The sequence below is a fragment of the Mus caroli genome, unplaced genomic scaffold (assembly GCF_978045245.1).
Source record: "Mus caroli unplaced genomic scaffold, Mus_caroli_1 scaffold_10, whole genome shotgun sequence".
NCBI lineage: Eukaryota > Metazoa > Chordata > Mammalia > Rodentia > Muridae > Mus > Mus caroli.
In genome coordinates, this window is record NW_028227265.1 from 112,535,075 (window position 1) to 112,548,143 (window position 13,069).

General features: G+C 38.1%; 1 protein-coding gene across 1 annotated transcript in view; it reads right to left on the reverse strand.

Moving 5' to 3' along the window:
- The window catches only part of Csmd1 (CUB and Sushi multiple domains 1), a 1,626,901-nt gene that overhangs the window by 1,312,355 nt on the left and 301,477 nt on the right, over nucleotides 1-13,069 (reverse strand). Inside the window, exon 2 of the mRNA XM_085844142.1 lies at nucleotides 8,722-8,938. Within this exon, the coding sequence (XP_085700268.1) occupies nucleotides 8,722-8,938 (217 nt within the window). The remainder of the gene's footprint in view (nucleotides 1-8,721; nucleotides 8,939-13,069) is intronic.

Genomic DNA, 13,069 nt, shown 5'->3' on the forward strand with positions numbered 1-13,069 from the left:
TGCTCTGTTTAGTTAACTCAATCTTGATACTTCTTCACAGACATGCCCAGAGGATTATCTCCTGATTACTACTAGAGACTTTCAAACTGACTATTAAAAGCAACCCCCATAGGTTTAATTCTGAACTGTGCCTGTGATAGCTTTCCCTAAGTCACTCTCTCTAGTAAGGGATGTGATCCTGGTGGAGAGTAGCTACTTTCCTGAATTCACATCTGAGAGGACATCCATTTACTCCTATCATGAAGCTCTTTATTCAACTGGCTTGCTGTTTTCACTATGGACAGTGTGGTGAAATGAGAGGCCTTACAGGGCGATTTCTGGAGAGAGATCTTCCAGATGAACAGGTCAAGTTGCAATGTCATGGGTAAGAAACACATTGCTGAGTGAGCAAGCCAGGGACACGGGAAGGAAGATACACAGGCACAGGCAGCGTTTACTGACCAACCAGGTTCTCTGCATGCAAGCATTTCCCCAGTGGACTGGCTAATCTCCCCCAGTTTGAGCTACTTCAAGGGTCACATTCTTTCTGCTCTGCTCTCTTTTGGTACCCATCCTTCAGACTGCTGAAACTTGGGGTCTGGAGTCAGGAATTGCAGTATATATCCTGCTTCTTATGTGACTGGAAAACAAAGGGCCATAAACACAAAAGTTGCCGGAGAGTACCTTAAGCATCAGTGTTCATCTACTTAAAGAAATATTGGTGATATTTTTCTCTTCAGTCAGGAAACACATTTGTTACATTGCACCTTAAAAGCAACCAGCAAAGCATAAAGAACCCCTTCACCTTTTCTATGTAAGCTGCTCTCACTGCTTCAGAAAGCACTACACCCTTTGATGGTACCTTTGTGTTCATGAGTATGAGTTCATGAGTTGTAAACAATGAGAACAAATATCCTCAGCTCTCTTCCACCTGCTTCCAGCTCCTGTAACAATTCCAGAGCAGAGAACTAACCCTATCAGACAAAGACTGTAAACAGTGACCATACCACATAGGAAAACACATCAAGGATTTGGTATTTAGAAGCATTTAACATTGAAAGGTGCCTGAAAGTATTCTACCCTTTTCTGGAAGCTCAAGCCTGACGTGGCCCTTGAGAGTGTCCAAAGTTGAAGAACTTATCTAATTTTGGGTACATGAGAGGGTCTGGCTTAGAAGAGCCATGGATGTGTCTTGCTTTGTAACACACAACTAGTACTCAGAAAGTCTGGTGACTGCTACAGTCCCCATACAGCATGTAATAATTAGATGTACAAAGTAGGGAATCGTCTAGGCTTTCATTTGCTATAGGCTAATTTGCCACAGCCTAACATTATGGCACATATCATAATACACATCTTTTGTGTTAAACTAAATTTACAAAATAAAAGTAGTAAAATCTTATCAACCAGATGTAGTTTTAGAACGTTAATATTGCCTGAGGGAATAAGAGCAAAGCTTTCTGGCTTCACTAAGAACCACAGTGATTTCAGACTCTGCTGTATTCAGTGCTGGCTTGGATGATTTTTTTTTTTTTCATAGTGCTCTCAGGGACCTGCAGGAAGTATTGTTGTGATCAGAGGAGACTCCTGGGGTAGAAGTTAAGATCTGGGTAGCCTCTGCCTTAAGAAGGTTGTGGAGCATCCTTATAGAAGCAGGGAAAGGGAGGATGAGATATGGGGATTTCCCGAGGGGGAACCAGGAAAGGGAATAACATTTTAAATTTAAATAAATAAAATATCCAGTAAAAAAGGAAGCTTAATGAAGTCATCAATGTCTATAGCTCATCCTTCTTCCTATGATCCACCTGTTTTCTTTTTATTTACTCTCTGATTCACCCATTCATATAAATATGTACTACAGCTAGCCATACAATTACATGCATATAAACTGGCTACACAGTATCTGGCGTTACAAGTTAGCCAAACAATAGTTGTATCCCTGTGTCTTATCCAGTCCCCGTGGTTGGGGATTTGGGGTGAAAATAAGGTTATGTGAAAAACTCCTCTGAACTAATGTACCAGTGAGAAAGAGGTCAACAGAAAGGTCCTAAGAACACAGAGCCAAGGAATTCACACACCTAGATATGGCAGGGAGAGAAGGCAAGCAGGTCTAGAGCTGAGAAAATTCACTCAAGGGAGCTGCTCCCTCTCACTCAGAAGCACTGTTCAGAGCAGTGCAGCCTCAGCAGAGTCCTGAAGGGTCCCCCTTTCTGAAATTTGTTCACTAATCAAGGGCAGGCGTAAGAGTTCAAGTTATTTCAGACATTGTGACTCAAGCTAGGAGAGACTCAGCTAAGGGGAAACTAACCTGGGCCTCCGCTTCTTTGCTTATTTTTACTGTATTCAGATACAGGGTGTAGCATATTTCATTGCAGAAGTAAAGGTATGTTTATTATGGGGAAATGTAATTTTTATATTTTAAATTTAAAAATAGATGACTTAGAAGGAGACAATATCTCTGTATTTACCTCTTGTTCTTTTGAAAATTATTTTGTAAGTAATTGTTCAATGAAAATTTAGATTTTACCATGCTCACAGTTAATCATCTACATAGGAAAAGTTAGAAACTGGCTTTGCCAATCAATGTTCAAAATGAGGGAAGGGAAGAGATGAATCTTAAACAGAAAAAAAAAATCAATCATTCAACTAGAAGTATGGTCATTCACATGAAGCTCTTCCTGTCCTGGAAATCCATTTATAGCTCTTATTTCTTATTAATACAGATAGCTTCCCAGTAAGCTATTTTAACAAACTATTTTTACAGATCCCCCACCTTGAAGAATAAAAGTCAATTAATGCCATTCTGACTTTTTGACACATTCTCTTCTCTTTTTTCCCCAGAAACCAAGGTCTAAAAGTATGATAATTTTATTGCCTTTTCAAAGAGAATGTAAAAATGATTCGTGAAGAGCTTTCATTATGCCTACAGTGGAGGACAGCCCACTTCCTTGTATGTGAAAGTTCAGATTCACACTTCCCTTCAGTTCTCCCTTGAACTATCTCAGCTCATTGTACAGGAACTCCAGTACAGGAACCTGCCTTGGCAGGTTCTAGTTTACCTCCTTCAGTCCTGGATTCTGAATGAGAAAATAGTGTAATAGTTAAGGTAGAGTCAGGGTTCTTACAATCACAGACAGGGCTGTCATTCACAGCTTGCACTTAATATTTTTTGACATTTTATGGCAGATAATCCTATGCCACACAAGGGCTGTCCTGCATGCTGTCCAGTAACTTATCATCATTGATGATTTGTACCTGATAGATGCCAGTAAACTCTTCCAACAAACTACAACAGCCTGAAATGTCTTGGACTGTACCACATCTCTCTTGTGAGGTATATGTAGAGAAGAAAAACAAGAGGGAGGGAGAAAGAGAGCCATAGGGAAGGAGTTGGGGGAGGGCAGAAGCAAGGGGGGTTTCTAAAACTCCAAGACCATCTTTTGCTACATAATGACATATTGCCTCAAGAAAAAAGAAACAAAAAATGAATATATAAGTATATACACCTTCAGCTTAGCCCCACACCAAAATTACTGAGTGAAAGGGTAGGCAAGACTACTATAGACATTTATGTCTACTTCTGAATTCCATACTTGTATATAACAGTTAGCTTTGCTCTACTCCAAACAGCCAGATATGCTTTTGTTCCCAGTTTTATGTGATGTTTGGTGCTGAACTCAGGGCCTCATACATTACATACACATACACCTATACCTATACCTATACCTATACCTATACCTATACCTATACCTATACCTATGCCTATACCTATACAGTAAAGAACTCTCTGCCAACTGAGTTTCATCCTGAGCAATAATTAGGTGACCAGGTGCTGAAGGATGAGAAACTTGGAGCTAAAAGACAATGTGACTATCAGGATCTCTGCCACTGTAACCCCCAGGCCTTGTAATCTCCTGACATACAGATCATCCTCTTCAGTTCCTGACCTTGTGACTGGCCAAGGCAGGATCTACATGTGGGGTTAGCATGAGGACAGCATCTCTGAGCAGCATCCACAACAGCTCAACCCATGGCTACCCAAGCCTTAATCAAGGTATGTGTCACCATTCCAGTTAAAAATAGCATGACTTTGATTTTTATCTGGCCATTGATCCACAAATTGCCCCCTTGAGACCTCATAGTGACAGTAGGAGCAGGAAGACAGACATTCAGCTAAGCTGCATCTCAAATCTAATGTCCTTATTGTGTAGTTGAACCCTCCCCAGGCCTCTGAACTGTCATACTGTCACACTACCATCTGCAGAGTTAGCACTAGCAGAGCTCTCAGTGATTAACCTACTCAAGGATGCCATCCCAAGTTTGAATAATTAGAAAACCTGCGGTATATTAACAATGCAAATGCAAGATTTCCTGTCTCCAATGCTCCAACACTCACATTCCTTTCCCACTATTGTGATCATTGCAGAAAATCAGGGATAATCTATGAACTCAGGGGACCAAAGGAGACTAAATGCCGTGGCTGTTTTCCTTAGTCTCCCAACTCATGGGGAACATAAAACAATGTCTTCATTCTCTCCTGCTTTTCATTCTGTTTCACTTTTGAGATTTGGATGGATGTCCTTCTGTCCAACCTCTGATATAACTATGGAATTATGGTTGAAAATTGATGAGACCTTCAGTTATTTCCTGATTTGGGACAAACAAATACTTCTTCAAAGTCAGAGAGCCCACCAGTCACCATGGGGAACATTGCCCCTGAACACATAAAGAAAATGTCATCCACTTATCTTTGTGTTAGGTGAACATTGACCAAAGTCATTAGTCCTAATCATATTCACTTTGGAACAGACTTACCCAACAAGGATTCAAGGAACATTTACAGGCTGACACCAGTCATCACAGGAGGAGGCATACTACTGTCACCTGGCTGGGGCTCAGACATATATGTTGCATTTAGGAAGTGAAAAAACAAAAAAAACCAAAAAAACAAAAAACAAAACTAAGCAGGCACACCTGTCAGGAATGTGATTGTGGGTTAGAGGTCAGAGGACAGTTGTAGGAATCACTTCTTATTTTCTATCATGTGGATTCTATGGGCTGAAATTGGATCATCAGGGTGTAAATGTCTTTAATCACAACTACATCTTGGTGGTCCTAATTATTAATGATATTTTAAGATACATTTTAAATGTTGTAACATATGTATTGCTGAGCTGTAGACAAATTACAGAGCAACCAATAACTCTAAGCAAAACCCCGACTTTTTCTTAGTTGGAGAATAGGTATGTACTTGAATTTACCTAGAAAAATATCCCTTGCTATGACAATGAAAAAAGTTTCTTTTGTTCTTTAAAAGCAGGTAATCAAAGTGCTCCACAAAACACCTGTTAAGTTTTACTCAGTGCGAGGCTCTGCCAGTGCCTGGCAAATACAGAAGTGGATGCTCACAGTGATCCATTGGATGGAGCACAGGGTCCCCATTGAAGGAGTTAGAGAAAATACCCAAGGAGCTGAAGGGGTTTGCAGCCCCATAGGAGAAACAACAAAATGAACTAACCAGTACCCCCAGAGCTCCCTGGGACTAAACCACCAATCAAAGAAAACACATGGTGGGACTTGTGTCTCTAGCTGCATATGTAGCAGAGGATGGCCTAGTTGGTCATCAATGGGAGAAGAGCCCCTTGGTCCTGCGAAGTTATATGTCCCAGTATAGGGGAATGCCAGGGCAAAGAAGCAGGAGTGAGTGGGTTGGGGAGCAGGGGGAGGAGGTAGGGGATAGGGGATTTTCGGAGGGGAAACTAGGATAGGGGATAACATTTGAAATGTAAATAAAGAAAATATCTAATAAAAAGGAATAGGGAAAAAGTTTTACTCAGTGCATGTTTGGAGAAAATGCAAACATCCTTTTTACTGCAAGTAGCACTTGGCAGCTCTCGGAGGCTACTCTCATCATAGCTTACGTGAGTCAGAAACAACACACGAATCATGTCCCCAAGAGTTCTTTCTGAGAATCTGAGAATCCATTTGTTTTAAGTGCTCTTGGCAAATTGTCTTTGAGAGAAAAAAACAAAACAAAAACAAAACAAACCCTGTGATGTAAAGGAGAAAGAATAACATGAATTTCAGTACTGCCCTCCCCAACTAGAGTTTGGTACTAACTAGAATAGTTATCTTAGCCATCAACTATGGCTTAACAGTGAAAGAGAATTACTCTTTCCTTTGACTTCTCTGACAACACTCACAGTCCTATTTCCTGCATGCCAAGAGGCATGTGGGTAGCAATGAGTTGTACCAGGGTAGGATAACTTTTCAAATGTTTATCCAGCTTGTGTTAGAAGAGACTCCAAAGGTGTTCCTACATTCCTAAACTGGGGCTAAACAGAGGCCTCTAGATGTGGAGCAGAAAGGATTCAGATAATGCAGCATTGAGATAGAAGCAGCATTCAGCCTTTAGAATATACTCAGGTACAAATGTGACTACTGCGCAGTTTCAGCCCCAGTGAAGCATAAAGGGGCAGAGTAACTGGAGGGCCCAGTCATCTTCATCTTCTTCATCTTCCTTCTTGTTGTTCTTGTTCTTGTTTTTCTTGTTCTTGTTCTTGTTGTTCTTGCTCTTTCTTCTTCTTCTTCTTCTTCTTCTTCTTCTTCTTCTTCTTCTTCTTCTTCTTCTTCTTCTTCTTCTTCTTCTTCTTTTTCCCTCCTCCTCCTCTCCCTCCTCCCCCTCCTCCTCCTCCTCCCCCTCCCCCTCCTCCTCCTCCTCCCCCTCCTCCTCCTCCTCCTCCCCCTCCTCCTCCCCCTCCTCCTCCTCCTCCTCCTCCTCCTCCTCCTCCTCCTCCTCCTCCTCCTCCTCCTCCTCCTCCTCCTCCTCCTCCTTCTTCTTCTTCTTCTTCTTCTTCTTCTTCTTCTTCTTCTTCTTCTTCTTCTTCTTCTTTGCCTCTCTATGATTCCCCACTGTAAATACTGCTGAGAAGAAGCAGTATGGCAATATTGCATGTCACCTCATGAATACTTATGCAGTTTCCTGCACATAGACATCTAAATGTGTACTATTCAATGGGTCCACATTGCAAACTGCAAGAAGCCTCATGGTTTTAATCAGTATTCCCATCACCACTCCTATTGCAACAGTAAGCAAGGGAAGAAAAGTATTCTTGACTTTATTAACATAAAATGATATCAATAGTATCACAACAAAATGATGAAAATTATGAGACAGGTATCAATCAAATTAACATGTGAAACAGAGTGTGTGAAAAAAATATAGAAAACTATTATTAGAAAAAAAGAAGTATTTATGAGTATATATTGAGTAAGCATTTTCATAGAAGTGAAAATAATTAATTTTCCCACAGTTATGTGTGTTGATATTAGAATGAACAACATCCCACAATTCATCTCCTTTACTCTGTCATCATTGCTCTAATTCTGCTTTTCCAACTACTAACAGGCTCAACCCTTACATGTTAAAGGCAAATGAGTAATCAATATTCAGAAGAATTCATATTCAATGTATCAGGGCCATGTAAGTAGATACTCTGCCCACACTCCCAGTGAGTGACAGAACAAACCATGCACTATATGCAAGAGAAAGAAAATTCACCTAACTCATAAAGAAGTGAGGATAGTCCTTGCATGATCCATGGAAGCATGCAAAAAGTGTTTTCTAAAGGCAGACTATTGATATCCTCGATTGCTGATATTGTATATGAATCAGCATACAAATAAATATATTTGAATGTAATTCTGTTGAACATGTTAATGGTGTATTTCGTAGTGATGTAAATCTCTCAACTATATACACAGTTAATTTCTAGTGAGAGTTGCTTGCCTTCCACAAAGATTTGAATAAGTTGTCTAAGGTGGATGCGTGTTTCTGCTATCCATAATAGTAATATCTTTTTCTCCACCTCAGCATCCTTATTCTTTCTGATTACTGTCAATCATGCTATAAAAACCCAGTTAGTAAGCACAATTCAGTAATGGAGAATGAGAAACCAAGATTATAAAGGTTCTTACATGTGCATATTACTCTGTTGACTAGGGTTGCAAGTAGATCTGGGAGGCAGAGTCCTTATCTAGCATTTTAGAGGGCCTACAATTGACTACAGCACAGCCATAAAAATCATGCAATGTACATTTTCTAAATATAGTTGAGAAAACTTGATTGTTTTCCTAAGGAATATCATCTTTCCTTTACCAATTGAAAATTAATTGCGTGATATCTTATTTGATGAATGGAAAAATATAATATAAAAATCAAGCCAGTAAGGTTGTTTTTCCTTGTCGTAGAAATTGCAGATGAAAAGGACATGATCACAATACGTAGAAATGACAACTGTCTCATCCACGGTTTTCTAGAATTCAGTGTTGCTGAGAGTTCTCCTTCTCCTGCCCTCTCAAGGTCAAGCAGTTGTTTTGCTACTCTTTCAGTTGAATCTTGCACTTAATCCGTTTTTTCCTTTTCTTTGAAAAGGAGAACTTTTTGCAAACTAAAGCCCCTTGTGATTTATTTTAATTACGTTGACAATACCTCTGAGCAGATCTTTTTTTTTTTCCTCCTGAGCAGATCTTAAGCAGTTTAAAACTCTATTCAATAATAGATTTGCAAGTTAGAAATAAATATTCACCATATGACTGAGACATTTCCCCTTGTGTTTCTTTATAATAGAATAATTTTCTGTTAAATAATGTTGAATATCACTTATAGGAATATTTCAAAATGGAGAAAGCAAACACACCACTACTCAGATGATAGGATGATAGGAAAAGTTAGTACTTTACCTCACTTTCAAGTTCCCCTGCTGGGGCTGTCCATCATAGACAGATAAAATGTCAAAGTCCTCTTCTAGGGCAAATGTATGGAAGGATAGCTGGATCCTGTTGCGCTCCCCAGTAATAATGATCCAGGTGCAGTTGGCATAGTTGGGGTACCCATGAGGAAAGCCAGGACTTTCAATGGTGCCATTGGGTCCCTGTACCAGGCCACCACAGTTCTGACCTGGGAAGAAAAACACAAAATAACATGTAATCTTAGTCATCATCAAGCAATAGTTTGAAGAAAATCCCTGACATTTTGATCAAAGTCTTTAATGATATATTATAGGAGTATGTACATGATTATTAAAGCAGCAGTATTCATCAGTGTTCAAGGATAGCAGAAGAGTAACAGGAGAATAACAGAAGATGGAATGGAAGAGAATCATAGAGCCATATTTGTGAACTCACACTAAAAGACCAGCTTCAATTTTCAACAATACCGGAACAGATTTTCTATTAATGAATGCTGAAACCCCTCTGTCCATCAGTTCTTTGTTAGAGAGTTGGAGTTGCATACAAAATCAATATTATAAATGTAACTGTAGTGCACACAGTTTCAATACAGCTAAGTTATTCCAACATGTGGTAACAATGATAGGGAGCACCATGATTTGTCTTCTAAGAATGGACTTGAGCTTGTTCTTTGTTAATAGGAAAGCTATGCTACAGAAGGACTTAAGGCCATAGAGTTGTGCTGCTGAAAATAGAACTCATTTATAAATGTAGTTTAAATGACACTTGAAGAAAATAGTAATATAGCAGAGGGTAGAACACAGAGATATTTTCACTAACAGTGTCCTCATTTCACAGGTAAGCTACTCTGTGTGGAAGAAAGAAAATATTGTATCAGAGTGGTGGAATAACTAAAGAAAATCCTTGGGATTGGAACTGCAGAAACACCCATACCTCCGATGTTGATACCTAGACCTTACTTATTTTCATAGGTCCTTTATTCAGTATTAACCCAGGAAAGGACAAGGATGATTGTGAAACATAAGAATAAATTGGTGATGATAAGAGGTTTGTAGGAAGTAAGAAATTCTTGCACATCCTTCTAAGCAAGAGCTGGAAATAGGGAGAAATGTACGTTTTTGCTTAATAGTAAGAAGAAATATCCTTAGTAATTAAAAAATACATATCAATCTCAAATTTATATAAAAACAAATTGGAATATAGTCATATTTATTCACAAAGACAGAGATAGATAGGTCTCTCATGAGGACATCCCAGGCTACACAAACACTGTCTCAACAATTAATTATAAATACATATCATTGTAAAGGACTATATTTGGACCACATAAAGTCTTGTTTGTGTTATCAACATGAATATGGTTGAATTTTAACGGTAATGGTGGCATTGTTCAACTTCTTTAATAGAAGTTCAAATGGAGCAGAAGTGAATAGAACAGGGTCTGCAAGAAAAGATCCATCTATACTTATGATGACCTCAAACTTCTGAATAAAAGGACAAAAGTTGGGGTTGGGAGAGAGGCTTTGTGTTTGTGTCAACTGGAAAGAAGAAAAGGCTATAAATTCCATCTAAAATAATAAGGAACAGACTTGACCAGCAAAGAATCCCAGAAGACCCTGGCCATAGACAAGAAAGAGAAAAATCAAAAGGATCAAACAAACAGGTGATGTATTTACTGATCCATATAATTTTAGACAGCTCTGAAACTGACTGAAAAAGAAAAAAATTTCCAGACAAAATTTCATCTATGCATGGCAAATAATCTTATTGAGTACAGAATTCTCATAACTTATAATTGTATTCCATCATTTCATATGGAATGAATAGATTTTAGCTATATGGTCAACATCTATTCAAACGAAGAGAATAAAATCATCTTTAACAGCCCTGTGCACACTCCATACATTATGGTGATACAGAAATATATGTTATATCTAAAAGCTTTATGTTCACAGAAAAAATAATAACCAAGAATGAAGCTCTGATGAAATGCACCCTTGAGGATGATGAAATGCTGCAACTCACTGTTCCAGCTTCCTCTCTGATCCTACTTTAGATTACATCAATGCTATTTCCTATAAAGACTTGTTTCTAAGACAATGTCAAAACAGCTAGCTCATTTGGTTGTACTTGACAGAATTTTCCAATCAGGACTACAGTTAAACTCTGAAATTTATCAGCACATAGAGACTGGACAACAAATATTATAACTATTCTTAAGACTAACCATTTTTCTAATTTTATTGAGTCTTGGAAAAGGCAGACTATGCCCCAAATCAGCAGGAAGCAATTGTAAGAGAACTTCACTCATTCTCAAGAGGGAAATCACTAGATGTCATACGCTTGTCGTATATTCAAAGGGTAAGGTTCCAATTACTTATGGACTTGGACAGGGAGAAGAGTAAATAGAGAGATTAGATTCAGGGATTTCTTTTTTCTCTTCCATTCTTTATCTCTATCCTTTTCTTTTTTTTTTAGTGTTAAAAAAGAAATGGGGAAAATAGAGGACTATATTACTGAATCTTCTCTTCAACACAGATCTATTGGTATTCTCAATTAAGGTTTTTGTTCATGTTGATATGAATTATTATATATTGATACAAATTTAAGGTTTTATATATATAAACATTATATATATATATTTGTGTATATATATATACACATAACGTTTTCAAAGTTTATTTTAGGTATTTTGTAGTTAAATAATTCTTAAAAATACAATATAAAGTTCTAGTCCTTTGGAAATCTGCTATTAAAAACAGATGGTAAAAATGCAAGTTATGAACTCTTAGCAATGGTTAAGAAATGCAAATTACTGGTCAGGCAATTAAATTCATAGTCGTATTAAATACTAGTTTAGTTTGTTACAATAAGATGTTTTAAAGGTTATTCAAATACTCAATAACTAAGAATTAACTACATTTGTCAATTCAGATATACTACAGAGAGCTAGTTGGTCTTTAAAAACCCAGGAGATCTACAGAATATGGCATTTAATGTTGTTTTATTATTAAAAGATCTTTTTGACTATGAGACAGGTCTGTTTCTGATAATACCTCCTTCCCATTCCAAAGAAGATGATGAGCATCAAAAACCTCTATATGGAATTGTTTCATATATGGCAAGCTAGCCACTTGACAAAAAAAATGTGCATGCTTCAGCTATAGACAAAATAACTTCTACAGAGAAAAGGAGAAAATGGGCTGAAGGAATGGTTCCCTCTTGCCCCTGTTTCCCTGCAGTAAGTGAGTGTGTGTGTGTGTGTGTGTGTGTGTGTGTGTGTGTGTGTGTGTATGTACAAGTCCTCAGGCATTCTCTTAATATACTCCTATTTCTGACCTTAGTTCCACACGCCAATCCTTTGGAATGAGCTTCAGGATCAGGCTTTTTATGAGAACACTCTGCTATGAAGATTCATGCACAATCTGCGGATCCCCTTTTACATTAGGTATCCTTTTCTTTTCTCTTCTTTTCTTTTTTCCTTTCCTTTCCTTTCCTTTCCTTTCCTTTCCTTTCCTTTCCTTTCCTTTCCTTTCCTTTCCTTTCCTTTCCTTTCCTTTCCTTCCCTTCCCTTTTCCTTTTCCTTTTCCTTTTCCTTTTCCTTTCACTTTTTCCTTTTCCCTTCCTTTCCTTTCCTTTTCCTTTCTTTTCTTTTCCAGCCTCACTAATACCCCTTCCTATGTCTCTGGTCCTTCCTTCATCATCTTAGCTTAAGGACCTCTCTCTGAGATCCTCCCTTCATGTCCCTCCTCACATCCCTCTATCATGGCAGAAACACCTTCAGTGCAAATCTCCTTAGTCTCCATGTGATTATAGTTTTTCCTTTTCTAGCTATCTCTAGACATATGCCTGTCTAGAAAAATCTAAAATTCAGGTGAATCAGTGCAAAAGTATGGTCACTAAAGTATGGAAAGGCTAACTGCTCTCTCTGCATCACTCCCCGAGGTCCCTTTCTGGTGAAAATATTACCTACATGGACAAGAATAAAACACTCCTTTTTAGTTAATGTTAGTACCTAATTGGTTTGGAGACAGACATGGAATAATTTCTAGATTCTTTGCAGTCTTTCCTTCTCTCTCAGTTGAACAGTTTTTCACAAATACAATGTGCATTTTAAAATATTTTGACACTAGGACTGTGGCAGAAGTTTCCAAGGAACCTAAGCTTGCTTCGATTACAGTATGTTGCATAAGTACTAGAATATATGTATTATCCAATATTTCTTTGTTTAAATGCAAACAGTTAATTATTTCCAACTACATTTCAGCCTTTAAAAAAGTCACTATCGTAGGTTTTAGTGATCTCAAATCTTTCATGTTAATATTATCAAATGATTGTC